This window comes from Rhincodon typus, chromosome 1, assembly GCF_021869965.1.
Source record: "Rhincodon typus isolate 14 chromosome 1, sRhiTyp1.1, whole genome shotgun sequence".
NCBI lineage: Eukaryota > Metazoa > Chordata > Chondrichthyes > Orectolobiformes > Rhincodontidae > Rhincodon > Rhincodon typus.
Window position 1 is genome coordinate 58683094 of NC_063332.1, and position 23295 is coordinate 58706388.

General features: G+C 39.3%; 1 protein-coding gene across 1 annotated transcript in view; it reads left to right on the top strand.

Annotated features, from left to right (window-relative positions):
* Nucleotides 1–23295, top strand: part of LOC109933495 (sodium channel protein 60E-like) — a 136787-nt gene that overhangs the window by 18122 nt on the left and 95370 nt on the right. Inside the window, exons 2-6 of the mRNA XM_048596309.1 lie at nt 915–1056; nt 4231–4416; nt 13009–13192; nt 15802–15971; nt 20796–21051. Coding sequence (XP_048452266.1) covers nt 915–1056; nt 4231–4416; nt 13009–13192; nt 15802–15971; nt 20796–21051 — 938 coding nt within the window. The remainder of the gene's footprint in view (nt 1–914; nt 1057–4230; nt 4417–13008; nt 13193–15801; nt 15972–20795; nt 21052–23295) is intronic.

Below are 23295 nucleotides of genomic sequence, written 5' to 3' on the forward strand. Positions count from 1 at the left end.
CATTCCTCAGACGACATGTCCATCCTGGGCCTCCTGCAGTGCCACAACGATGCCACCCGAAGGTTGCAGGAACAGCAACTCATATTCCGCTTGGGAACCCTGCAGCCCAATGGTATCAATGTGGATTTCACAAGTTTCAAAATCTCCCCTCCCCCTACCGCATCCCAAAACCAGTCCAGCTCGTCCCTACCTCCCTAACCTGTTCTTCCTCCCACCTATCCCCTCCTCCCACCTCAAGCCGCACCTCCATCTCCTACTGACCAACCTCATCCCGCCCCTTTGACCTGTCCGTCCTCCCTGGACTGACCTATCCCCTTCCTAACTCCCTACCTACACTCACCTTTACTGGCTCCATCCCCGCCTCTTCGACCTGTTTGTTTCCTCTCCACCTATCCTCTCCTCTATCCCTCTTCTATCCACCTCCCACTCTCTCCCTGTTTATTTCGGAACCCCCTTCCCCTCCCCCTTTTCTGATGAAGGGTCTCGGCCCGAAACGTCAGCCTCTCTGCTCCTATGATGCTGCTTGGCCTGCTGTGTTCATCCAGCCCTGCACCTTGATATGGCTCACTGTTGGTCGTGTATATTGTAGCTTTAGTTTAAATGAATGTTTCTTGAGTAACTGCTGACAAGAAAATATTAACCTGAAAAATATATTGTCTTTTTCTCCTTACAAATGCTGCCAGGCCTATTGAGTACATCCAGTACTTCTTGTTTTTATTTCATAGTGCTTTTCTTTTATAATATTGACTCTGAGTGCTAGGGCAGGGCTATTTATTTCTTTTTCAAATATTTTATGCTTTTCTTGCAGATGAAGAAGAAGAAAATAATAGACAAAAGAATTCAAGGTGTTATTCTTTCAAAAAAAGACTGAAGCAAAAGTTTTGCTCTTGGACCTGTTGCCCATCATTTTTAAGACTGCAGGAATATTTAGTGATCCTTGTTTCACACCCGCTTTTTGAAGGGGTGATTACTATCTGCATCCTAATAAATACTCTTTTGCTGTCAATAGACTACCATCAAGCACCCTATTCACATGCCCTAGAAAGTGGAAACACTGTAAGTATTCTTTGATAAGTGCATAATAAAAACAAGATATGTAACTTATCCATAATATTCAATGAAATAAAGCACACTGGAAGATTTTTGTGGCTGCTTTGGCAAAGTCTACCAGAATGGCCAGAACCTAGGTGAGGACCCGATACAGAGAATTCCTGATGACTGATTGGAGGTAAAGCCTCTGCCCATCCCAGCAATAGTCACAATCAAAAAGAGAGGGAATCTTCCTCCTTCAGGCCCTGGTGACTACTGGACTCTCAGTGAGGTCCAGCATGTGGTCAGTGGAGATTGACATGGTCAGACCCATCATACCCCTGTTCTGAAGGAGCTGAAATGGGGCTCAATTCAGGCTCGGGACTGAGATTAGGACCTGAAACCCCAATGAATAAAAAGAGGCAAAAACTCTTTTTTTAAATGCAGAACCTGCACTGAGGTGGATTTCATCGTACATTTGAAACATCAATCTTTTTCAGTTCAGAATTCTTGATAAAATAGGGATGGCTTTTAACTTTAACGCAGGTGTGAAGTCATATTTCTTCTGATAAACTGAGAAAAAAGTAAAATTCTTAACTCATTAATGGATCTGATCTCCTAGACCTGACTACTTACTACTTGTTGCATGAGACATTTATCTGCATCCTTTGCTTCAAAAATCCTTTTTCCATAATGTACTGGAATGGGTAAGATGTAAATGGTGCTCTGAGGGTGAGCCTGTGAGCATCTGGGACCTTAATGAACAATGGGACTGATATTTTATGCCCTTTATCAAAAGGAATTAAGGTTGTTTTTTTAAAATGTACAGTGTTAATTAAAGAAGCAAAAAGAGAGACAGAAATATTAGATTATGGAGAAAAGTAAAAACTGAAAGGGAAAGTAAGGAAAATAATGTAAAAATAGTATAATTAAAACCTTCAAGAACAATTTAGCATGTAATGAAATGAGAATCCACAGTTTACAATGTTTGATTTCTGTGTCAGAAATTGATTGGCTCTGCATTATTAACTATTACCTAATTCAAAAGGTACTCACTGTTAATTCCAGATTTGATATTCTTCAGCAAGTTTACATTAACCATTAATGGGTAAATCTAGCATGTTGCTAAAAGTAATGAGGAATCTTAGGATGAGACGCCATTTGTCTGAAGCATCGTAATTGATCCACAAGTTGTATCTCAAAGCATATTTCTTAATCCCCTGAACTACCTGGCTGATTTGTGCATTGATGACAACATTTTTAACACACTGTTATTTCTATCGCAAGATTTAGACATTTAATTTGGGATGGAGGTTCACTACAGAAAAAAAAAAATAAGCAAGTACCAGCATGTAAATGTATTTCATCAGAGAGAAATTATGTGGGAATTACTCAAGTTAAGCTTTTAAAAGCACAGAGCTCAAAACTGACATGCGTAGTACCACTGCAGATGGTGCCACATAAGTCTGAGAATTCGGATGTTGTGAGTCTATTTGCTTCTAGCATGTCCACACTCTACTGTACTGCATGCTCAGCAGGGTGCTCAGCCATTGAAGGAAGCCTCTGAATTAATGCTGTCATGACATCAATCAATCCCACTGATTGCTTTGATGGCCTATTTGCAAACATGAAGCAAGGCACCAGTTAGACAACAACTGGAATACTGTGAGAAAATGTGTCCGGGGTAGAAAGCAAGATGTCTATAGTCACACCATCTATCATTTGCATATCGTGCCAGACAGACTTGATGGAAGTGAGCTGGGAGTTAACAATAAAGTTAGGCCGAAGATGTCCTGTTACCGAAAATACTCTCTGTAATACTAGTGGATACCAGGGATCAGAAGATATGGGTATGCTCGTCCTTCACTGCTATGTTCTGCTGGTTTCTACTATGTGCCAATTTGTCCTGAAAGAGAGAGGAAAGAACATTATGTTCATGTGATGTGCCTTTCACAGCTGACTAGCTGGATGTAAGTGGTGCTGGACTTAAGGCTGCTATCATGGAATGACGATGAGGTTAAGGGGAAATATCTGGATTTTAAATGTGAGTCTTTCGTGTAAGGAACTGCTAATGGGTGAGGGATAGGGATGAGCAATGGTGAGTTTGGTGGTGTGCAGAATAGTAACTGTCAGGAGAAGGTGCATCCACTGACCTTGAGCATATTAGTGAGGTCATTAGACTCATTACGGTTTTGCTACAAAGTGCTTGGGTCCAGTCTCTGAACAAAAATAAGCCTGAGTGAGACTAGTGTGGAGGAGACTATACCTGAGTCGGACATAGACCTAATGTGGCAGCAATTTGTTTCAGATGGGAATTCCATGCCCAGGCAACAAGAAGTGTTTTAATTACTGTTTATTGTCACAAGTAAAATATGGAAAGTTCATGTCAAATTTATCAGTGTTAGTAAGGTTTATTAATAATTCTAAGATTTATTAGTATTGGTAAGAACTCTTTCTGCCGTAGCAAAGTTAACTAATGTCTAAAGAAATGGCAAAACTGTTTCAACTCGGGAGTGCACGTCCTTTGCTATATGGAACATCAGGTCATTTTGCATGTCCTGAATAATCATTTCTGCAAGAAGTATCATCAGAGGAAGATCAGGGATGAGATTGCAGAGACCTTGAAATTAATTTTCAAATCCTCTTGAGACACAGAAGAGGTGTCAGAAGATTGAAAGAAAGTTCATGCAGTGTACATGGCTGCACCAGAGCTATCAGCACATGCTGTGTGTTTAGGAAGCCAGTAGTGTGGACCCTGCTCAGATCAACACTACTATTCTCTAAATGTAGAAGTAGCAGGTAACTGATGCAGGAAGGTCATGAATCGCAAATGCCTGACCCAAAATACAGCATGGATCATTTTATATGCTACATTTTTAGCTACATATCGATACTCTGCGCCATATTGTAAAATATTATCATCGAATAATTTAATTGCATATTTATTTCACTGTTAAACTGTTGCAGGTAGAAGATGTAATAGCACAAAAAGAATTGCCAAAAACTATTAGGTGAAATGTACCCTTTTCCTAAATCTTCACCAAAATAGCAAAATAATTAATTTAATATGAACATATATCACACATAACATTCATTATGATTATCTTTTTATTAAATGATGATTAAAACTTTAACTTCTAATGCATTTCTTATTTTTATGTTTGTTACTGGCTCACTATAACTGTTTCTTGTTTAATACAGGTTTTGTCAATTATTTTTATAATAGAAGCTATTCTGAAGGTGACTGCACTAAATCCTATGCCCTATATGAGAAATGGATGGAATGCATTTGATTTTATCATTGTTCTGCTGACATGCTTAGAATGGATACTTTCCACAGTAAATATTCCAACACTTAAACTTTCCATGATACGATCACTGAGAATGGTAAGTCAAACCTCTGTCTCAATGAAAAGTTCACAGATTTGTTCTTCCATAGTTGCAGTCCATATACGACTGTATTGAAATGCTATTACATTGACCTGTGAGTACTCTTTAAAAACGTACTTTTTTTGTTTAAATATCTATTTGTGTGCATGAAAGGCATTTGTACTGATCACCTTCATGCAACCTAGATCTTGTTGACAAACTTGATGTCGGAAACAATTTTTTCCCTGACCTCCTGAAGCCTTTTTCTTCTATGTTGGTTGCAACCAAACCGTCAAAGTTCCCCACATGCCTATTATTTCAGGTAAACAGCAAAACTCCCAAGAAGGCAGCTCACCACCACTTCACAAGGACAACTAGCACCTTGTTGTCTCGGATTCACCAGCATCTGCAGTTCCTATTATCTCTGATTCAATAGGCTATAAATACTGGCTAGCCAGTGATGCCACATTCATGAGTGAATAAAAAGAAAGAGGGCAGTAAGATCTTCCAATTTCTATTTTCTGGTCATTAGGTTGTTTCTATTTTGGCCATTTTAAAATTGTTGTCAATTGCCACTGCTGATGGTGGAGTGTCTGATGCCTGTGGAAGTGATGGGAAAAAAGTAAATTGTTTTGTCCTGGATGGTATCAGGCTTTTTGAACGTTGTTGGAGCTGCCTTCATTAGGAACGTGGGTGTATTCCATCTTGTGTCTTGTAGATTTTGGATCACTTCTACAGCACCACACTCTGTAAAAGCTTCCTTTCAATCCTTCTTAAACAGAACACATGAAGGCTACAAAACAACTTTCAATGGGAACATTTTCGGGAGCTGACAAGATCCCACCTGCAATATTCAAGTACAGAGCAGCTCACATCGTTAGTAAACAAATCAGCCTCTTTTGTCGAATTTGTGCCCCAAGACTACACAGAGATCTCTATGACTCACCTCTAGATATGGAAAAGGAGCATGTCCTTCTATGACAATCACTGTGGAATTCTTACAAGAATTATTATTATTCAGGCTGTCACTTGCCTCTTTGACTCTGTGTACCCAAATCACAAAATGGCCTCCATTGCAGGTCAGTGAACAGTAGACGCATTCTCCACAGCACATCAAATTCATTAAAAGCATGTAAATAGAATAAAGTCCTTAATATGTGGTTCATTGACCTGACCAACTCTCCTGTAACCAGGAAAATCTGTGGCTCCAGTTCTTACACTTACAGCCATGCTTCAGCAGCCAGAGAAAGATTTTAATACAGGGGTGCACATTCGTTTCAGGAGGGTCAGCAACTTCTTCAAATTGTAAAGGCTCAAGGCAGACAGGTTACTTAGTGAACTCTTGTTAATGAATAACAGCACTGTCATTCAGTTGCTTGTTGATCATTTTGCCCAAGCCTCATAACTCCTGGGCTTGAAAATAAAAGTCTGAAGAAGGCAGACATCTTGTCTTAATCTTCCCCTGAGGACATAATCAAAGAACCCACAGTTGCTATCAACAACATGCATCTCTGCTCGGTAAAAAGATTTTGAAATCTTGGGAGTGTCCTCTCAAAAAAACACAATGCTGAAATCAACCACTCGTAGACTTTGGAATGAGAATGGAGTGTGTCTCAGAATAAAGATCAATGTCTACCAGACATTCTTACATCATGTTACTTCTATATGTTTGCAAGAGTAGAACAACATACCAGTATCAAAGTGCTACAAACCTAGCTTTGAGCGTTCATTGATTAGAGGTCAGTTTTAGTGGGTCAGTCATGAGGATTTCTGTCCCAGAGACAATTCTTTGCATCTAGCTGAGCACAGAAACATAGGATCTCCAACACCGCTCTGCCTAGGACCATAAGAAACAACAGAAGGTGGTGTGCACAGCCCAGACCATCATGGAAGCCAACCTTCCATCCATGGACTATTTATATGGCTCGCTGCCATTGAAAGGCAGCCAAAATCATCAAAGACCCATCGTACCCTGGTAATGACCTCCTACAACCTCTTCCATCAGGCAGAAGAAACAGAAGCCTGAACACATGCACAAGCAGGTTCAGGGACAGTTTTTTTTTTCTGGCCATTATCAGACTGTTGAATGGACTCTAGCCTCAAATAATGTAACCTGCAATGTAACCTGTATGCCTCTAAGTCTTTTTGATCTGTACATGATAATAACTCAATCTATCAATCAACTTAGACAAAAAGAAATGTGAAAGCCAATCTCAGAGCTTTTGAACTGGATCTGAATATGTTGACTGATCCAATTTGAGACATCTCTGTCATCATGTGATTCCAACATTTGAGGAGAACAGTATCAAATGCCTTTTGGATAAGTGATTGTGGCACATAGCCAATGCCCCCAACCATCCCGCCAACACTGGCTTCATATGTGGTGTTTACTTTGAGTTATGCAAATTGAGACTTGAATTACATTCACATATGTGACAACATCAAACTAGACACTAAACTAGACTTCTTCTTATTTTTGTGCTGAACACTTACAAATCAAAGTTATGGGAGAATCTATCAATAACTTTGTAATTTTGCTTTTCAGTAAATAATCAGAAAATATGACCTGGGAAAGGCATCTAAATCTAAGTAACTGGCAGAGAAGGAAAGCCTGCCAAATTTAAATTCTATGTAGAAAATCTCCACAAACATTTGTCCTCTCCAATTCCCAAATTTCCGTTACGCAACTGCCTGACCCGTAAAATTACAACCACGATATTAATATGGGCATAACAAATATATTTTTGCCTTTCTATGATAATTTCTGATCCTTTATTTTGACTCTTGCACTTTGGCGAATAAATTCTGAAGTAGCTTAGTCATAACTTTCAACCAATTTACAAAATTAATTGGGAAGATGAAAATAATCAAACTATGTTATTCCATTCTGGATAGCCAGATCATGAAATAGGAAAAAAATTAACAAGGATAATACCAGAACTGAATAGTTATGATTTATCAGCCAGGAGGAATGGCTGGAGGGGTTTTTTTCTGTAAATTAAAAGAGAAGGTAACATAGTCTTTCCAGTTTTTAAAGACGAACATACAGAAAATATTTTTGTCTTATGGGGTAATTCAAAGCAAGGGCAGTAAATATAAAATAGTCACTAAATACTTCAAGAGAAACATCTGTACATAGAGTGGTTAGAATTTGGAATGTGCTTTCCCATAGAGCAATTGAGAAGATGAGCATAAATGCCTTGAATGGGAAGGTAGGTAAATAAGGGAGGGAGAAAGAAATGGAAGGTGATACAGATAGGGATTGAGGAAAGAGGATGGACCGAGTCCCGGGGTACACTGTACACATACATATCATCTGATATCAGTAACACTGATGAACCTTCTCCTTAAGAAACAGAATTAGCAGCCAGTAACACCCAGCATTGCCACTGAAATTTAAAACGAAGTTAAACAGCAGTGGCAGCTATGTTCCTAGACTACAACAGGACAAGAAAACAAGTCAGTAGACACAGGAAAAGCAAGAAAACAAATCGGCAGAGGCTACAACAGACCGACTCCGGTTAAAACCAATGAAACATTGAATAAAACCAGCAAACATAGAGAAAACAGTCTCCAGCAATAAGCAAAACTTTGAGACATCCACTCTCCTGTGGTAAGCGAGATTGGAAAAGTACAGAGCAGATAAGCTCTAGTAAGAGGCAAACTGGCAGAATGTAAGGAAGACAGAGACCAGCAGTAAGTGAACGTCAGAACAGGCAGACTCCAACATCAAGTAAAATCAGAAAAACTCAAAGCAGATGGACCCAGGGGTGGGGTCAACTGGCAAACATCAGCACAAGCAGAGAGGCAGTGAATGAAAATGTCAGAAATTGCAACAAATGCCCTTGAACAGTACGCAAAACCAACAAAAGCAGTATTAACCCTATTCTCAGCATAATATGCTGCAAAATAATCTTGTGATAGAAAAGAACACCTGTGGTGTTCCGCCACATATAGGGCCCCAGTTTAGGCCAGACAATGGCACGATCGATGGCAAAGATTCCAATGCTGTAGAGACACTTCAGGTCTTTCACACAAACCAGACAGACACAGGTCAGCATTCTTTGTGAAAGACATGTAATGACACACAGTCAGTTACAACTGTGGCTCCTTGGGAGAAGAGACCATCTAAGATCAAATCATTGTGGCTGTTGCCTATCAATCTTCCTGCAGTCTAGATTGGACCTCACCTGTTAAAATCAATGCTGTGAAATCTGTAAAATCTTAACCAGCACTCAATTAGACGGAGGCAAGCTCCTTCATCTAGCCAGTTTATGGAGTTTGTACAGTTCATCAATTTCTGGGGTACCCAGTACCACATATGCACAGCAGGACAAGGCACCACAGACAACAATACCTTGTGTTTCAGTTCTTGTGACAACAGATCCCAGTGGTACAAGGTATAAGCTGCCATCAATGTGGATTGTCATGCTTGCAAGTGGAGACGCTATTTCAGTGTGATGTGCTTCAATGACTTGTTTCCATCTCTAAACTTTGGTCTGCAGCAGGGACTCATAAATCTGCTAAAACAAAATAAAACTCTTACCTAACTGAAGAACCTTTCCTAGGAGAGGTAGCTTAGATTACAGAGGATTTCCAGAACACAGAGCTCTTCATCAATGGACACAATACAGAATTGGAACTCAGTACGGAAGCAGTGTACTTGAATCTATCAGATGCACTGTATGATCTGAGACCAGATCTCCCCAAAAGCAATGGAGTATGTCTGCTCAAAGGGCATCTCATTGAAGATCTTAGACTGTATTGACTGTGAGAACCTGGCACTAGGGATGGGAAATTTCACGGACCTCCATATGTTCTTCCAAATCAACGTTACTGTTTGATGAGGAGAGAAGCCTGGGTGGCATTACAGCTTCTTCACTCATTGGAGCAGAGGAAACCCAACTGAGTACAGCACCTTTTGACAACATCCACACCATCAGCTACAGTGAAATGTTCCAAGTGTACACTACCCTTAACGAAACAGGTAGATGAACACGCAGACCAGGACATATCTACTAAGCATAGCATCGAGCCGCAGCAGGAGACTCCAGTTATTGCATTAGTCTTTGAAGAGATAGTGCAAGGGGAGCTGCCAAGACACCACAGAAATAATAAAATGCAAAGCAGAAACACAGCTTTCCAGAGAGGCCAGGAATAGGCCTTTGCATAACCAGCCAGTCTAAAGAACAGACCAGGCCATAACCTCTGAGGAATCGACAAGAGCAGGTGTCAAATCCATTCCAGGTATTGACCCAGGGACGGAAGTCTCAGGAATACCAGAGTCCACATGAAGCTAGGAACATACAGGGACAACAGCAGTGTTTGTGCCCAATGCAGAGACCCAGGAGAAGCCATTTTCAGGCAATACAATGAATATGACTGAATTCTTGCAAGACCAGTCAACCGTGAAATCTGGTTTAGAGTAGCATGTTGAAGCAGAGAGCCTGAAAAACATCACACAAATAGAAACTATTCCAGTATGATCCAGAAGTCCCAGGGATGAGGCTAACAAAGGGGATGGAAGAATTTCTGCAGAACCCTGCAACAAGCAAAGGAAAGCTAGGGAAGAGGATCCATACAATCCACTTCAGGGAAGGACAACAAAGGAGATACCCAGGAGACCAAGCCTTCAACAAATGCAGACTACATATCCTCTAGGGAGGTCGAGGCACAAGCTTCATCACAGTGAACAGAAGAATTGAATTGTTCACCAGCAGACATGATGGAGGAGATCATTCTACAAGCAACACATGGCATTCTACTATGGGGCTTTTCCCTAAAGAAAAAGAAATGGACAGTGTTCAACTTTGTTCCAAGAAAAGAGCATATACACAGTACACAAGCTGTCCAACCTCCAAGTGAGTCAATAATATGGTCAGCATTGAACCCTCGCCATGTGACTTGATGGGGAGGAGATTTAGGTACAGGTTAATGAATGAAATGGTAAACACATGTCCTGGTCCATCCACGTCGATGTTACAGTCAAGAAAGCACACAACACCAGTACTTCCTCAGGAGGCTAAGGAAATACGGTATATCCGCAATGACTCTTACTAATTTTGATAGATGCACAATAGAAAGCATCCTCTCAAGATCTCGGCTTGGTATGGCAACTGCTCTGCCTAAGACTGCAAGAAATTACAGAGAGTTGTGAACGCAGCCCAGTCCATCACGAATACCAGCCTTCCATCGATTTATTCTGTCTACATTTCCTGCTGCCTCAGGAAAGCAGTCAACATAATCAAAGACCCCTCCCACCCCGGTCATACTTTCTTCCACCCTTTTCTGTTTGGCAGAAGATACAGAACATTGAAAACATTTACCAACATTCCCAAGAACAACTTCTTCCCTGCTGTTATCAGACTTTTTATATTCTGTTTTAATACTCTGACATAATGACATATGATTTGCCTGGATTGTATGCAAAACAATACTTTTCACTCTATCTCTGTACAAGTAACAATAATAAATCAAATCAAATATTGGGATATAATATAGGAATATAGATTAATTCTCCTTGTGACATAAAGCATGAACTATTAATCTTTGAATCTCATCACTTAACTGAGAATTACTGGACTGTGGTTTCAAGAGCAATAGTTAAATGACATGTTGAAAATGGATGCCAAAGGCAACTGATTCAAACTGCCACAAGAATTTCTGAAATAGTATCTAAATATAATGTTTTAATTGTCAACTACACTCTATAAAGTATATTCTTGACAATAAAATTCATCTCTGGAATACATAGTTTAAAATGATATCTTCAACTGTCTCTGGTAATGAGACTTCCCTACTACAAATATTGCTGATACGAGAAACATCTTGCGAAACTCGTTCCATGCAGAGGAGATAAAACCCACTATCTACATGAAAGGATAACTGGGAATCTCTGACAACAGATCATCAAAACTCTTTATCAAAAATGGATGCTCCACATTGTGACCTAACAGCCAGCATCCGCACACAGAAACCCTTCCTGTGAAAAAGCTTCTGATTTTGTTACAGGAAGTAGTAACATTCATAACACCAGAAAGAAAGGCTCCTCACAGAATGTAAGATCACCTTTCTCTCACTCTGGAATTTCTCAAATGAAGACATTAGCTCTGTTGCAATTTGGAACACATGACAGAGAGAGAATTTAAAATAAAAATTTAGTGCCCCACAACACCAACCATTCTGGAAAATGGAATAATTGTTGTCTGAGTTCAGGACGACAACTGCTCAGCCACAATCACCATGAGCAGGTTCAGGAACAGCTTCTTTCTGTCTGAAATCAGACTGTTGAATGGACTCTAGCCTCAAATAATTTAACCTGTACCTAAGGATTGTGCCTTTTTTTTCAATTTCACCTTGACTCACCCTGTACCTTGTTCTTTTGTCTGCATGCTCGTTTGTGTATATGTGTGGACGCAGCTTCAGGTCACAGAATTCGGGGTGTCCTTTACATTTTTAATAAGATTCATACACTCTCCAAGTAAGTTTACAATAAACTGACTTCTTAATTTTAATTAACTCAAAGGCTTGTGTCAGGCTGGTCCTTTAGAATTTGAATGTTTGCTTAAGTAAATATCAAACTGGGGGAAAACACATCTGTTCAAAAGAAATCAAAGCTCTGTTGTACCGATTTCACATGTGAAAAACCAGGAATTCTTCATCACTCCAAATTTAGATTTAATATAATGAATAGAAAGTAAACAAATTGGGACACAGTATTTGTCCAATGGGTAATTCATAATGGAAAAATGCATATTTTCAGGGACAGAATGAAGAGCTGGTCTGAAGGGTAGGGAGCTGTAAATAGGACAGCTGATGACATCACCAGCAGTGAGGTCATATGATATTTGAAGTGGAAAGGTTTACTGTAACATGGTCATGTAAGAATCACTCCTTGCTCTCCATATGATATATAATAGTTCAATAGTTCTGGCTACAAAGCCCTGCTCCACCCCCATCTCTGAGCAGGCTAAGAACAATAAACAACGGCACGCCACAGTGGTGGATTGGCCTGTTTCTCTATGGTAAATTTTATGTTAAAAATCGCAGAGCGAGGATTGTATTTTACAGAAGATGGCATTCATCTTGGTCTCTCTAAAGGTGCAAAATAGCAAAAGCATTTGTTACTTGTGGATCTTAGAGAGTTGTAGTTAAGTTTCTAAGGGGATCACATAGAAAATTAGCTGCTGACAGAATCCAGCACTGTGAGTAACCTATCTGTTTTGGAATTCTATCTTTTGTTTCCTTTGGACTTCACATTGTTTCTATTTAAATAATCATCTCATCTGGATTGAACATGCAGGCATGCATGTTCTTTTTCAGTTCTTTACTGCTTTATGCTAATACCAAGGTAATTAATTTATCAACGGGGTTATCATTTCTGTTATATTTTGAAAGCTTCATAACGAAATGTACGTGCATGGCATATTCTATACATGTTTTCTACACATCTACTAGTCATTGAAAGTTATGAAATTCCCAGAGTATTTATTTGGCAGAATCCGAAATAAAACAAAATTATACTGCTATCAGATGTTTGATTCATAATACATTGTGAAGCTTCTCCAAATTCTAACTGTTCTAAATTTTGCTATTTTCTTTTACTATCAGCTTAGAGTCTTCAAACTAGCAAAAAACTGGAAAACACTGAACACATTGATCAACATCATATTCAAATCTTTAAAAGAGATGGGAAATCTGACACTTATCGTCATCATTGTGATTTATATATTCACTGTAATAGGAATGCAGCTTGTTGGACATGACTATGAAAATAAAGTAAGTATGTTAAAAAGTATGACTTATTTTGCTCCACTGCCAAACTCGTTCTGATAGTAAATCTACAAATTCCATTGCATGCTACAATTTTGCCCAAACTTTAACTAAAAATAGATTCTAGTACAGTAATTTTTGATATATACTGCTCTAGAGATATTCCATATGGCGCAGAGGGCTGGTCTCATAAAACATCCTCAAATCAAAACGTCACAATGTCATTCCTATGCAGATAAATTCAATCAGGGTTAGTTGATGAATTGCAGGAGGTAGTACTTCACAAAGCAAAAGGACATGACTACATACAAGACTACAAGGAATGTAAAGCACAGAAACAGGAAATTCAGCCCAATCGGTCCAATCAGAAAGCCTTACAAGGCTGTGTTCTCTGTGTTGTATCATTCTTCAATGTTCCCCAGGACAGAGTCACTTTCTGTACAACTGTCACATCTGCTGCAGACACAATGCACCTTCCCTTAAGCCACATGTAGTTCAGTTTTAATCAGTGCAGAGTTGCTGTAAAAGCTCAACAGGTCTGGCAACTTCTGTGAAGGAAAAAACAGAGTTAACGTTTCAGGTCCGGTGACCCTTCCTCAGAACTGCTTTTTCCTTCACAGATGCTGCCAGACCTGCTGAGCTTTCCCAGCAACTTTGTTTATGTTCCTGATTTTCAGCATCCACAGTTCTTTCATTTTTAAGCAGTGCAGGTTAGTTTTAAGTGGTGAAACCGTTATCGGACAGGACTCCCATCAGCGTGGTTAATTCAGGCTGATACAGAACTCACTGAACTGAGCTGACAGCGTAAAGTTAGTATTCTACCTGCATCACAATGAATGCACAGGGTTTGACTGCATTCTGGGGCTGTCAAATTTGCTACATCTATTCTAGGCTCTTCATTTAGCGTTCATTTCATATTTTCTCTCTTGCTCTCTTCAAATACTTGGCTTTTACTGTTTAAAGTTCTGCATATATCGGTAAACCTCCAGCACCTCATCAAAACGACCATTCTTTGCATATTAATTTAGACAGATATTTGACTGCATAAAGGCTGGGTTGAGATCCTCTAAGAGACTGAGAGCTTTCTAAAAGAAAGGAATTGCTGTGATGAAAAAATACAAAGATGGACAAGATTTCACCTTTTAAAATTTTTACTGTAACAGTCAAACCAAAATCAATACAAATGTGAGATAACAAGGTGTAGAGCTGGATGAACACAGCAGGCCAAGCAGCATCAGAGGAGCAGGAAGGCTGATATTTTGGGCCTAGATCCTTCTTCAGAAATGTAACATCAATTAACATGGTAACAATTTGAACAATAACGCTAACCCAGCAACAGTGAAGGAACAGTGATATATTTCCAAGTCAGGATGGTGAGTGGCTTGGAGGGGAACTTGCATGTGGTGGTGTTCGCATGTATCTGCCACCCTTGTCCTCCTAGGTGGAAGTGACTGTGGGTTTAGAAGGTGCTTTCTAACGATCTTTGACGAATTTCTGCAATGGATCTTGCAGATAGTACACATTGCTGCTTTTCAGCATCTGTAGTATAGGGAGTGGATATTTGTGAAAGTGGTGCCAGTCAAGCGGGCTGCTTTGTTCTGAATAGTGTCAAGCTTCTTGGGTGTTGTTGGGGCTGCATTCATCCAGACAGGTGGGGAGTATTAAGACTTAAGACCAGAAGACACAGGAGCTGCAGTAGGTTCCACAGCTCACTGAGTCCACCCCTCCATTCACTGAGATCTTGACTAATCAGATATATCCTCAGTTTGACATTACTACCTGTGCCTTGTGCCAGTGAGACTAGGAGCAGGAACATATTACAATTAAATACATGGCTAAATAGAGGGTGTAGGAGAAAAAGGTTCAGTATGTGGATCATTGGGATGTCTTCCGGGGCAGGTAGGACCTAAATTAGAAAACGTCCTCATGAAACAGAATAATTATATCACAACATCAAACATTCATACCAACCCAATTACTTTTACAAAACAAATAATATGAGAAGTAGAAAGTGCTTCTTAATTAGTGACAAAATGGAGGATATTCAAAGCAGTATTGAGTTTCTTCTGGTGAGCGGCAGCCCACAACAGAATCTTAGAGTGGTAAGAACTGCCGATGCTGGAGTCAGAGATAACACAGTGTGGACCTGGAGCTGCCTGGCCTGCTGTGTTCCTCCAGCTCCACGCTGTGTTATCTCAGAATCTTAGAGTAATTGTACCAATCTATTTTTTTTTAAATCTAGAATTTGCTATTGGTTAAATTAGTAGATAAATTTTAAAAATGCTTCTATGTTGTCATCAAGACTTAATCCTGCTAAACTAGAGAACTTGAGGAATGTTACATAACCAGGTTTTATTTTTACTCACTCGAATTAAAAACAGTCTTATTCTTAGGCTTATAAGAATTGTTAACAGAACACAGAATAGAAACCAGTTAACCCCATGTTTCCATAGATTGTATAGTATTTCATAACTCATTTTGACTTCAACAGAGCAGATTAAGTAAACCTTTCTCACACGGAATAAAATGTGTATTACATAACTACCTACTCCACGATATTCATCTGTTTTTTTTAGTGTCAACCAATGTTTTTCATATGACATTATATTACCTCATAGGAGGCATTTGAAGGCAACAAAATACCAAGATGGAACTTCAGAGGCTTTTATAATTCCTTTATAATGGTCTTTCGAATCTTATGTGGAGAATGGATTGAACCATTATATGATTGTATGCGCTGCTCAAAGATGTACTTTTGTCTACCACTATTCCTGCTTACGTACATAGCTGGAAACTTCCTGGTAAGAACACTTAATGGGTGGATTCAGATTATATCAAACCTGTTGTTTCTTCACATGATATTCTAAAGATATTAGTATTTATAAAAAAAAAGAATGCTTGCCAAAAACATAGAGCACAATGTAAAATATGTAATATCAATAGTGTAAACTACAACTTACTGTGGATCTGATTTTTAAATACTAATTTAAGGTATAGTACTTTAAATTTAGCATGAATGATATTCATATCTCATTCTTCTGTATTAATTAATTTAATCTACAGCCAGCTATATTCAAAATTTATAATTGCTTTGCATATATTTTGCAAAGTTTTGCAATTAAAACAGCAGCTGTACTTCATTGTGGCCATAGAAATACAGAGAGCTTGTCTAATACAACACCATTATTTATTTAGTGCCCTTTAAAGTAACAGAAAAGCTCCAAGATGCTTTGCTATAAAATAAAATTTGATATCATAAACAGATTTTCAGACAGGTGGTCAAAAGCATAGCCAAAGAGATTAATACGAAGGAATATCTTAAACCAGAAGTGCCCAACCTTTTTGCACTGATGGGCCACACAGACAAGAGCATAACTTTACAAGGGCTACGGCAATATGTTTGGGAAATTACATATAATTGGAAAAGCTTTAAAAATACTGAGATTTTAATGTCCATCTGTTTGAACTCAGTTCTATGAATATTTAATGTATCAGATTTCTTTTTGTTCCCCTATATGTATAACCATCTCTTTAAAATCATTTGATTGCTAAGAGGATTCTAACAATGCATTTTACAGCAGATAAAAAGATAGAAAATATCTGCCTGATCAAAATTTTTACACTTTGACATCATAAATAGATTTTAGGGCAGATGGTCAAAAACATTCAAAACTTGACCAAGTGAGTCATCAAAGAGCTATAGAAAAATAAAACAATGGGAATCAGAAGCATTTCTTCTCCACTAGTTAGAGACATAGCTACCAAAAGTAAGATGATTGTAATTGTTGGAGGTCGGTCATCTTACCTCTAAAATATTTCTGCAGGATTTCCTCAGAGTAATGTCCTTGGCCCAACCATCTTCAGTTGCTTCATCTATGATGTTCCCTCCAACATAAGGTCAGAAGTGGGAACGTTTGCTGATGATTGCACAATCTTTAGCAATATTCATGACTCCTCAGATGCAGTAGTAGTCCATATCCAAATGCAGTAAGACCTGAACAATACCCATTCTTGGGCTAACAAGTGGTAAGTAAAATTTGTGCCTCACAAATGGCAGGCAATGACCATCACCAACAAGACAGAATATAACCATTCCCCCTTGACTTTTCATGGCATTATCATCACTGAAGCCCCAGTTATCAACATCCTTGGGATTACCATTGGCTAGAAACTGAATAGGATGAGCCACATAAATACAATTGCTACATGAGCAGGTCACAGGCTAGGAATCCTGCAGTGAGTAACTCCCAATCTGACTCCATAAACTTGTCCACCACCTTTCAAGGTATAGTCAAGAGTGTGATGGAATACTCCCCACTTGCCCAGATGCGTGCAGCTCCAAAAGCACTCAAGAAGGTTGATACTATCCAGGACAAAGTAACCCATTGTTATCATATCCACCTTCTCCACTGGTGCTCAATAGCAGCAGTATCTAAAAGATGCGCTGCAGAAATTCACCATGGCTCCTTAGACAGCATCTTCCTTACCCATGATCACTTCCATGACAAAGGCAGCAGATATACGGGAACACCACCACCTACAAGGTCACTTCCAAGCCTGTCACCATCCTGACTTGAAAATATATCACCATTCTTCCAGTGTCACCAGCTCAAAATTTTGGAATTCCCTTCCTAATGGTATTGCAGATCTACCTACACCGTACGGACTGCAGTGGTTCAAGAAAGAAGCTCATTACCACCTTCTCAAGGACAACTAGGGTTGAACAATAGATGCTGGCCAGCCAGCAATGCCCACCTTCCATGAGTGAATATACAAAAAGTCTTATCTGCATCTACCCTATCTATCTCTTTCAGTATTTGTAGGTTTCAATGATATCACCTTACATTTGTCAAAATTCTAGAGAGTATGGGGCTAGTTTTTACAACCTGTCTTCATTGGACAATCCCATTATCTGGGAACAAGTCTGGTAAAACTTTGTTGAAAACTTTCTATGGCAATAATATGCTTCCTGAGGAAGGGAGACCAAAACTGCACATAATACTCCAGGTGCAGTCTAATCAACCTCCTATACAACTGAAGCAAGAATTCACCACTCCTGTGCACAAAACCACTTGCAATAAAGGCTAACATTCTGTTAGCTTCCTTGTAGCTTGTAGTATCTGCATTATCAATCTTCAGTGACTTAATGACAAAGACCATCCAGATCCTTTTATATATTTACACTTTCCAGCCTCTTACTGGTTAAGAAATACTTCGCAGATCTGTTCCTTCTATCAAAGTAGATTTTAGGATTTTGGATTTTATCTACTGTGTTGTTGTCCATTCATGACACCTGTCCAAACCCTTGTGAAGTCACTTTATATCTTCCTCATAACAAAACATTGTCATTGTATTTCCAACAAATCTGAAAAGATTACAGTTGGTCCCCATATCCAAATCATATATAGTTATACATATGTAGAGAGAAGGAGAGAGAACACCTGGAACCCAACTGCTAATCCTTAAGGGCTGCTGCCTCATTACAGAACAATATCTGGTGGTGGTTTAAACTGAGGTCACCATGCCCCAGGTGAAGTAAAAAGTGGTGGGTCCATACGGAAACCTCAGCTGGGACAGGAATTGAGCCCATGTTGTTGGCATCATTCTGCATGGCAAACCAGCTATGCAGCCACCTGAGCTAACTGACTCTAACTGACTCTGCCTGCAGTAGATTCACATTCATCTTAGCTAAACTGCTTGCTGCAGTTTTGCAGAGCACAGCATGCAAGAGTTATACAACACATTCAATAACATACTCCACAACCCCCAAGATTTGTCCATGCATGAGAACTCCATCCTGAGGAAACCGATCACCTATCCCAGCGGGTGAAGGGATGGCATTGTATATATGCTCTTTCTCAATTGGGGGTTGCGTAAAGGAGTTGTCATCCATGGATAGGCAGCGTGGTCTTGGGCTCACACCAGCCATCCTTATAAGGCATATGATCCTTCGAATGAAGGAGGAACCTGAGAGTTATCAAGAATATTGGCATTATGGAAGGGTCCAGGGTGCCTGATGCAGATTTTCAAAATGTGGTCACATTAATCACAGATGAGCTAAATATCAATGAAATTAAAGGATGTTCTATTAATGAAGAGCGTTGTGCTATGATATGGTGCTCTCATCAATACTGTGTACAATCCTTAATGCACTTCAGTTGGAGTGCTCCAGCAGATGTCACAGCTCTGTGACAGGGTCCTGGGATCATCCTAATTTGGTTATGGCACTTGTCTCTCTTATTTGGAGGACATTCCATCGAAGACCAAAGACTATGGGTTTCTGCATTTTTTCCAAATTGTGAGCGGACCTCTGGCTGGATTTAACTGTTCCACATCCTTTGGAGGTTGCTGCACTTTCTGTGGCTGTTTGTAGTGCCGAGGCCACAGAGACGATCAGAGATGATGACAATTTCAATGAGCCTTTGCAGGCCTATCGGAAATAAAGCAACTCCTTAGTAATTTGAGCAGTCAGCAGTTGCAACACCATCAAATGACAGTTTACCATAGTCTTCAGTACAGTGGTACATGGAGGCTTCTGACAAGGAGGACAATGAGATGCAACTACGTGGATCTTAAACGTAACAGACCTCATTTAAATGTATGCTGCACAAGCCACGTCACGTATATATAGCCAGAAATTGCAAGTGATATAGTACCAACAACACCTTTTCACCACATCCCTGCAACACACCCCCCCATCACCCAAAGGCATCTGAAAGAGCATGTTGTGAAATACTGACAGTTCAATGTGTCAGAAAAGCATCTCTGGTGCTTTAAGCAGCCTATGAGATCTTGGAATGTGTTTGTGAATTGTGGAATCCAGGTTTTGCAACTTCATAGCTTGCCCAAAATTATTTGTTTCACAGAGGTTACTAGAATAGTAATGATCCATATCATGATCAAGATTACTTCTGGCCAGGATTTCTATTTCACGTTGTTGGTCATTGCATAAGATACACATGCAGAATTTTGCGATCACGAATGTCCTTGACCTGAACTGTGTAAGTTCCTGATTAATGCAATTGCCCCTTGGGCAGTCTCATATCTCTCAGAAGTACAGCCTTCTCCCTTAGACAAAAAAAACGTTTGGCTGACAAATATCATCCAATTGGCTAGAAAGGCAGTGCACCATAAGGACGGATGTATTGGCCAATGATTTAATGTCTGGAACATGGAAGTTATACCTCCAGGAATAGATTTGATCACAGTAAGCAACTTTAACCCCTGCCTTCAACATTGTTTTGAAGAAATTAATTTGCTAAAAAACCAACCAAATGATTAAATAATAGTGATATAATCTATTCCATTTATGAAAGTTCAGCCAAGAAACTTATAACCTAATAGCAGATGAACAAGGGTGATTTAGGATAAAGGATTGCATATTATCCACGAAGTCTAATAATTCAATTGACAAAGAGCAGAAAATTAAGGTATTATTGTCATTTACCTATTTATTAGCCACAACTGGTGGATAATCAAGAAGAAAGATTAGATTAAATCAATACGACCATATCATCAGTTGGTCTTTTGAAATAGCTTGAACTGTTAGGAAGGTATTTTGCAGAATTTTATTTTGTCATCATAACCACTAAACAGATTTTAAATTCCTCAATGTTGTTCTGCAGGTGTTAAATTTGTTCTTGGCTCTTCTTCTCAATTTCTTTTCTGGGGATACACTAACTGCAAATACAAAGAAAGAAAAAACAACTTCATATAAAGATTATATTAAGAGCTTCCTGCTTTTGCTAACATGCCAAAAACGAACTAAATCATCTTTGGGCAAAATACAGCCAGATGATCAAAAGGATATTTCAGAAACAGACAATGCTCGTTCTTCTAATGATGTCCCTTTACCAGACTGCAGCATGAAACATCAGATGAGTAAGTATCAGAAAGCTTTATACAACAGCATTTGAGCACAAAATAAATTAAACTCTTTTAATAAATCCTTTGTTGTAGATTTGATTTTGATTTTATTGTCATGTGTACCGAAATACAGTGAAAAGCATTGTTTATGAGCAGTACATCACAGCAAGCAAAGGATGTACAGATCAAAAAGATCTAGAGGCATATAGGTTACATTACTGGTTACATTATTTGAGGCTAGAGTCCATTCAATAGTCTGATAATGGCCTGAACCTGCTTCTGCTTGTGTTCAGGCTTCTGTATTTTCTCCCTGACAGAAGAGGTTGTAGAAGGTCATTTCCAGGTGCGATGGGGCTTTGATGATGTTGGCCACCTCTCTGCAGCCATGAGCCATATAAATAGACTCCATGGATGGAAGGCTGGCTTCCTTGATGGTCTGGGCTGTGCACACCTCCTTCTGTAGTTTCTTAGGGTCGTGGGCAGAGCAGTTGGCATACCAGGGCATAATGCAGCCAGACAGTAGGTTTTCAATGGCGTATCTGTAGAAGTTAGTGAGGGACCTGAGGGATATGCCAAATTTCCTGAGCCACCTGAGCAAGAAGAGGAATAGTTGTGCCTTCTTGACTGTTGCATTTACATGGGAAGTCTAGGACAGTTCATCGGTTAGCGTCACCTCAAGGAACTTGATGCTCTTCACTCTCTCAACCTCAGTTGCATTGATGTAGATGGGGGCGTGTTCTCCTCCTTTCTTTCTGAAGTCAATGATCAGTTCTTTAGCTTTGCTGGCATTGAAAGAAAAATTGTTTTCATTGCACCATTACACCAAGCCCTCTATTTCCCTTCTGTATTATGACTTGTCATTGTTAGATATCCGTCCCACTAAGATGGTTTCATTAGCAAAATTGTAGATGGCGTTCATTCAGAATTTGGCAACACAATCGTAGGTGTACAGGGAGTACAGTAGGGGGCTGAGGACGCATCCTTGGGGGGCTCCACTGTTAAGTGTTATTGTGGAGGAGGTGCAGTTACTTATCCTCACTGCTTGCAGCTGATAGGTCAGACAGCTGAGGATCCAGTTGCAGAGGGCTGAGCTGAGACCAAGGTCATGGAGTTTTGATATCAGTCTGGAGGGGATAATGGTGTTGAAGGCAGAGCTGTAGTCAACGAGCAGGAGTAGAATAAGTATTGCAATATGTTTAAATGTATTTAGTTTAATACAATTGGTTAAAACCTACTGTGATATAGGTCTGGACAAAGTATTCATTTGTATGTATTTCTATGTTCATAAATTCAAGAGAAACATTTATCAATACATCAGTTGAAATAGCAGAGGAATGCCTCACAAATGTAGCCAACGAAATTACTCATCATTCCTAATTTAAGGATTTTATGCAATAGGGTCACATTTAATATTTTTCCTTATGCAGCTTTATATATTCCTGATAGGCATTGAAGAATATGCCTGATGAATAATAAAAATCAAAATATGCAGTTTATGGAAAAATAGAATGGTAGAGCACAGAAAGAGGCAATTAAACCCATCAAATCACTGCTGATTCTTTGATTGAGTTATCCAAATAATTCCAACCCTTGTTGTCTCCCCATAATTTTGGCCTTTTCCCTTCAAACATGCATCTAATACCCTCTTAAAAGTTATGGCTTTCACCACACATGCAGTACGTTTCAGATCACGAAAACTCACTGTTTGAAAAAAAGAAGTTCCCACATTATGTTCCCTGCTCCATCCCATCAGGTTCATAAAATATAGATATTTTCTGCATTATCATGTTGTCCTACATTCTCAATTTGGCTGATGCATATTATTAACACAGCTCCAAGAGTATAAACTTGTACATGTTATTAATAACATCTGCAATTTCCCATTGGAAAATTCATTTAAAATCAATTTTAAAACAAATGTTGCCAGTGGAGAAATGGCAGATGGAATTTAATCTGGACACATTGCGAGGTGATGCATTTTGAAGGTCTAATGCAGGAAGGAATTATACAGTAAGTAGCAGAACTCTTAGCAGCATTAACATACAGAGGAACCTAGGCATACCAGTCCACAGTTCCCTGAAAGTGGCAACAGAAGTGGACGAGGTGCTCGAAAAGACATATGACATGCTTAGAGATAGTAAGAACTGCCAATGCTGGAGTCTGAGATAACACAGTGTGGAGCTGGAGGAACACAGCAGGCCAGGCAGCATCAGAGGAGCAGGAAAACTGATGTTTTGGGTCGGGACCCTTCTTCAGAAA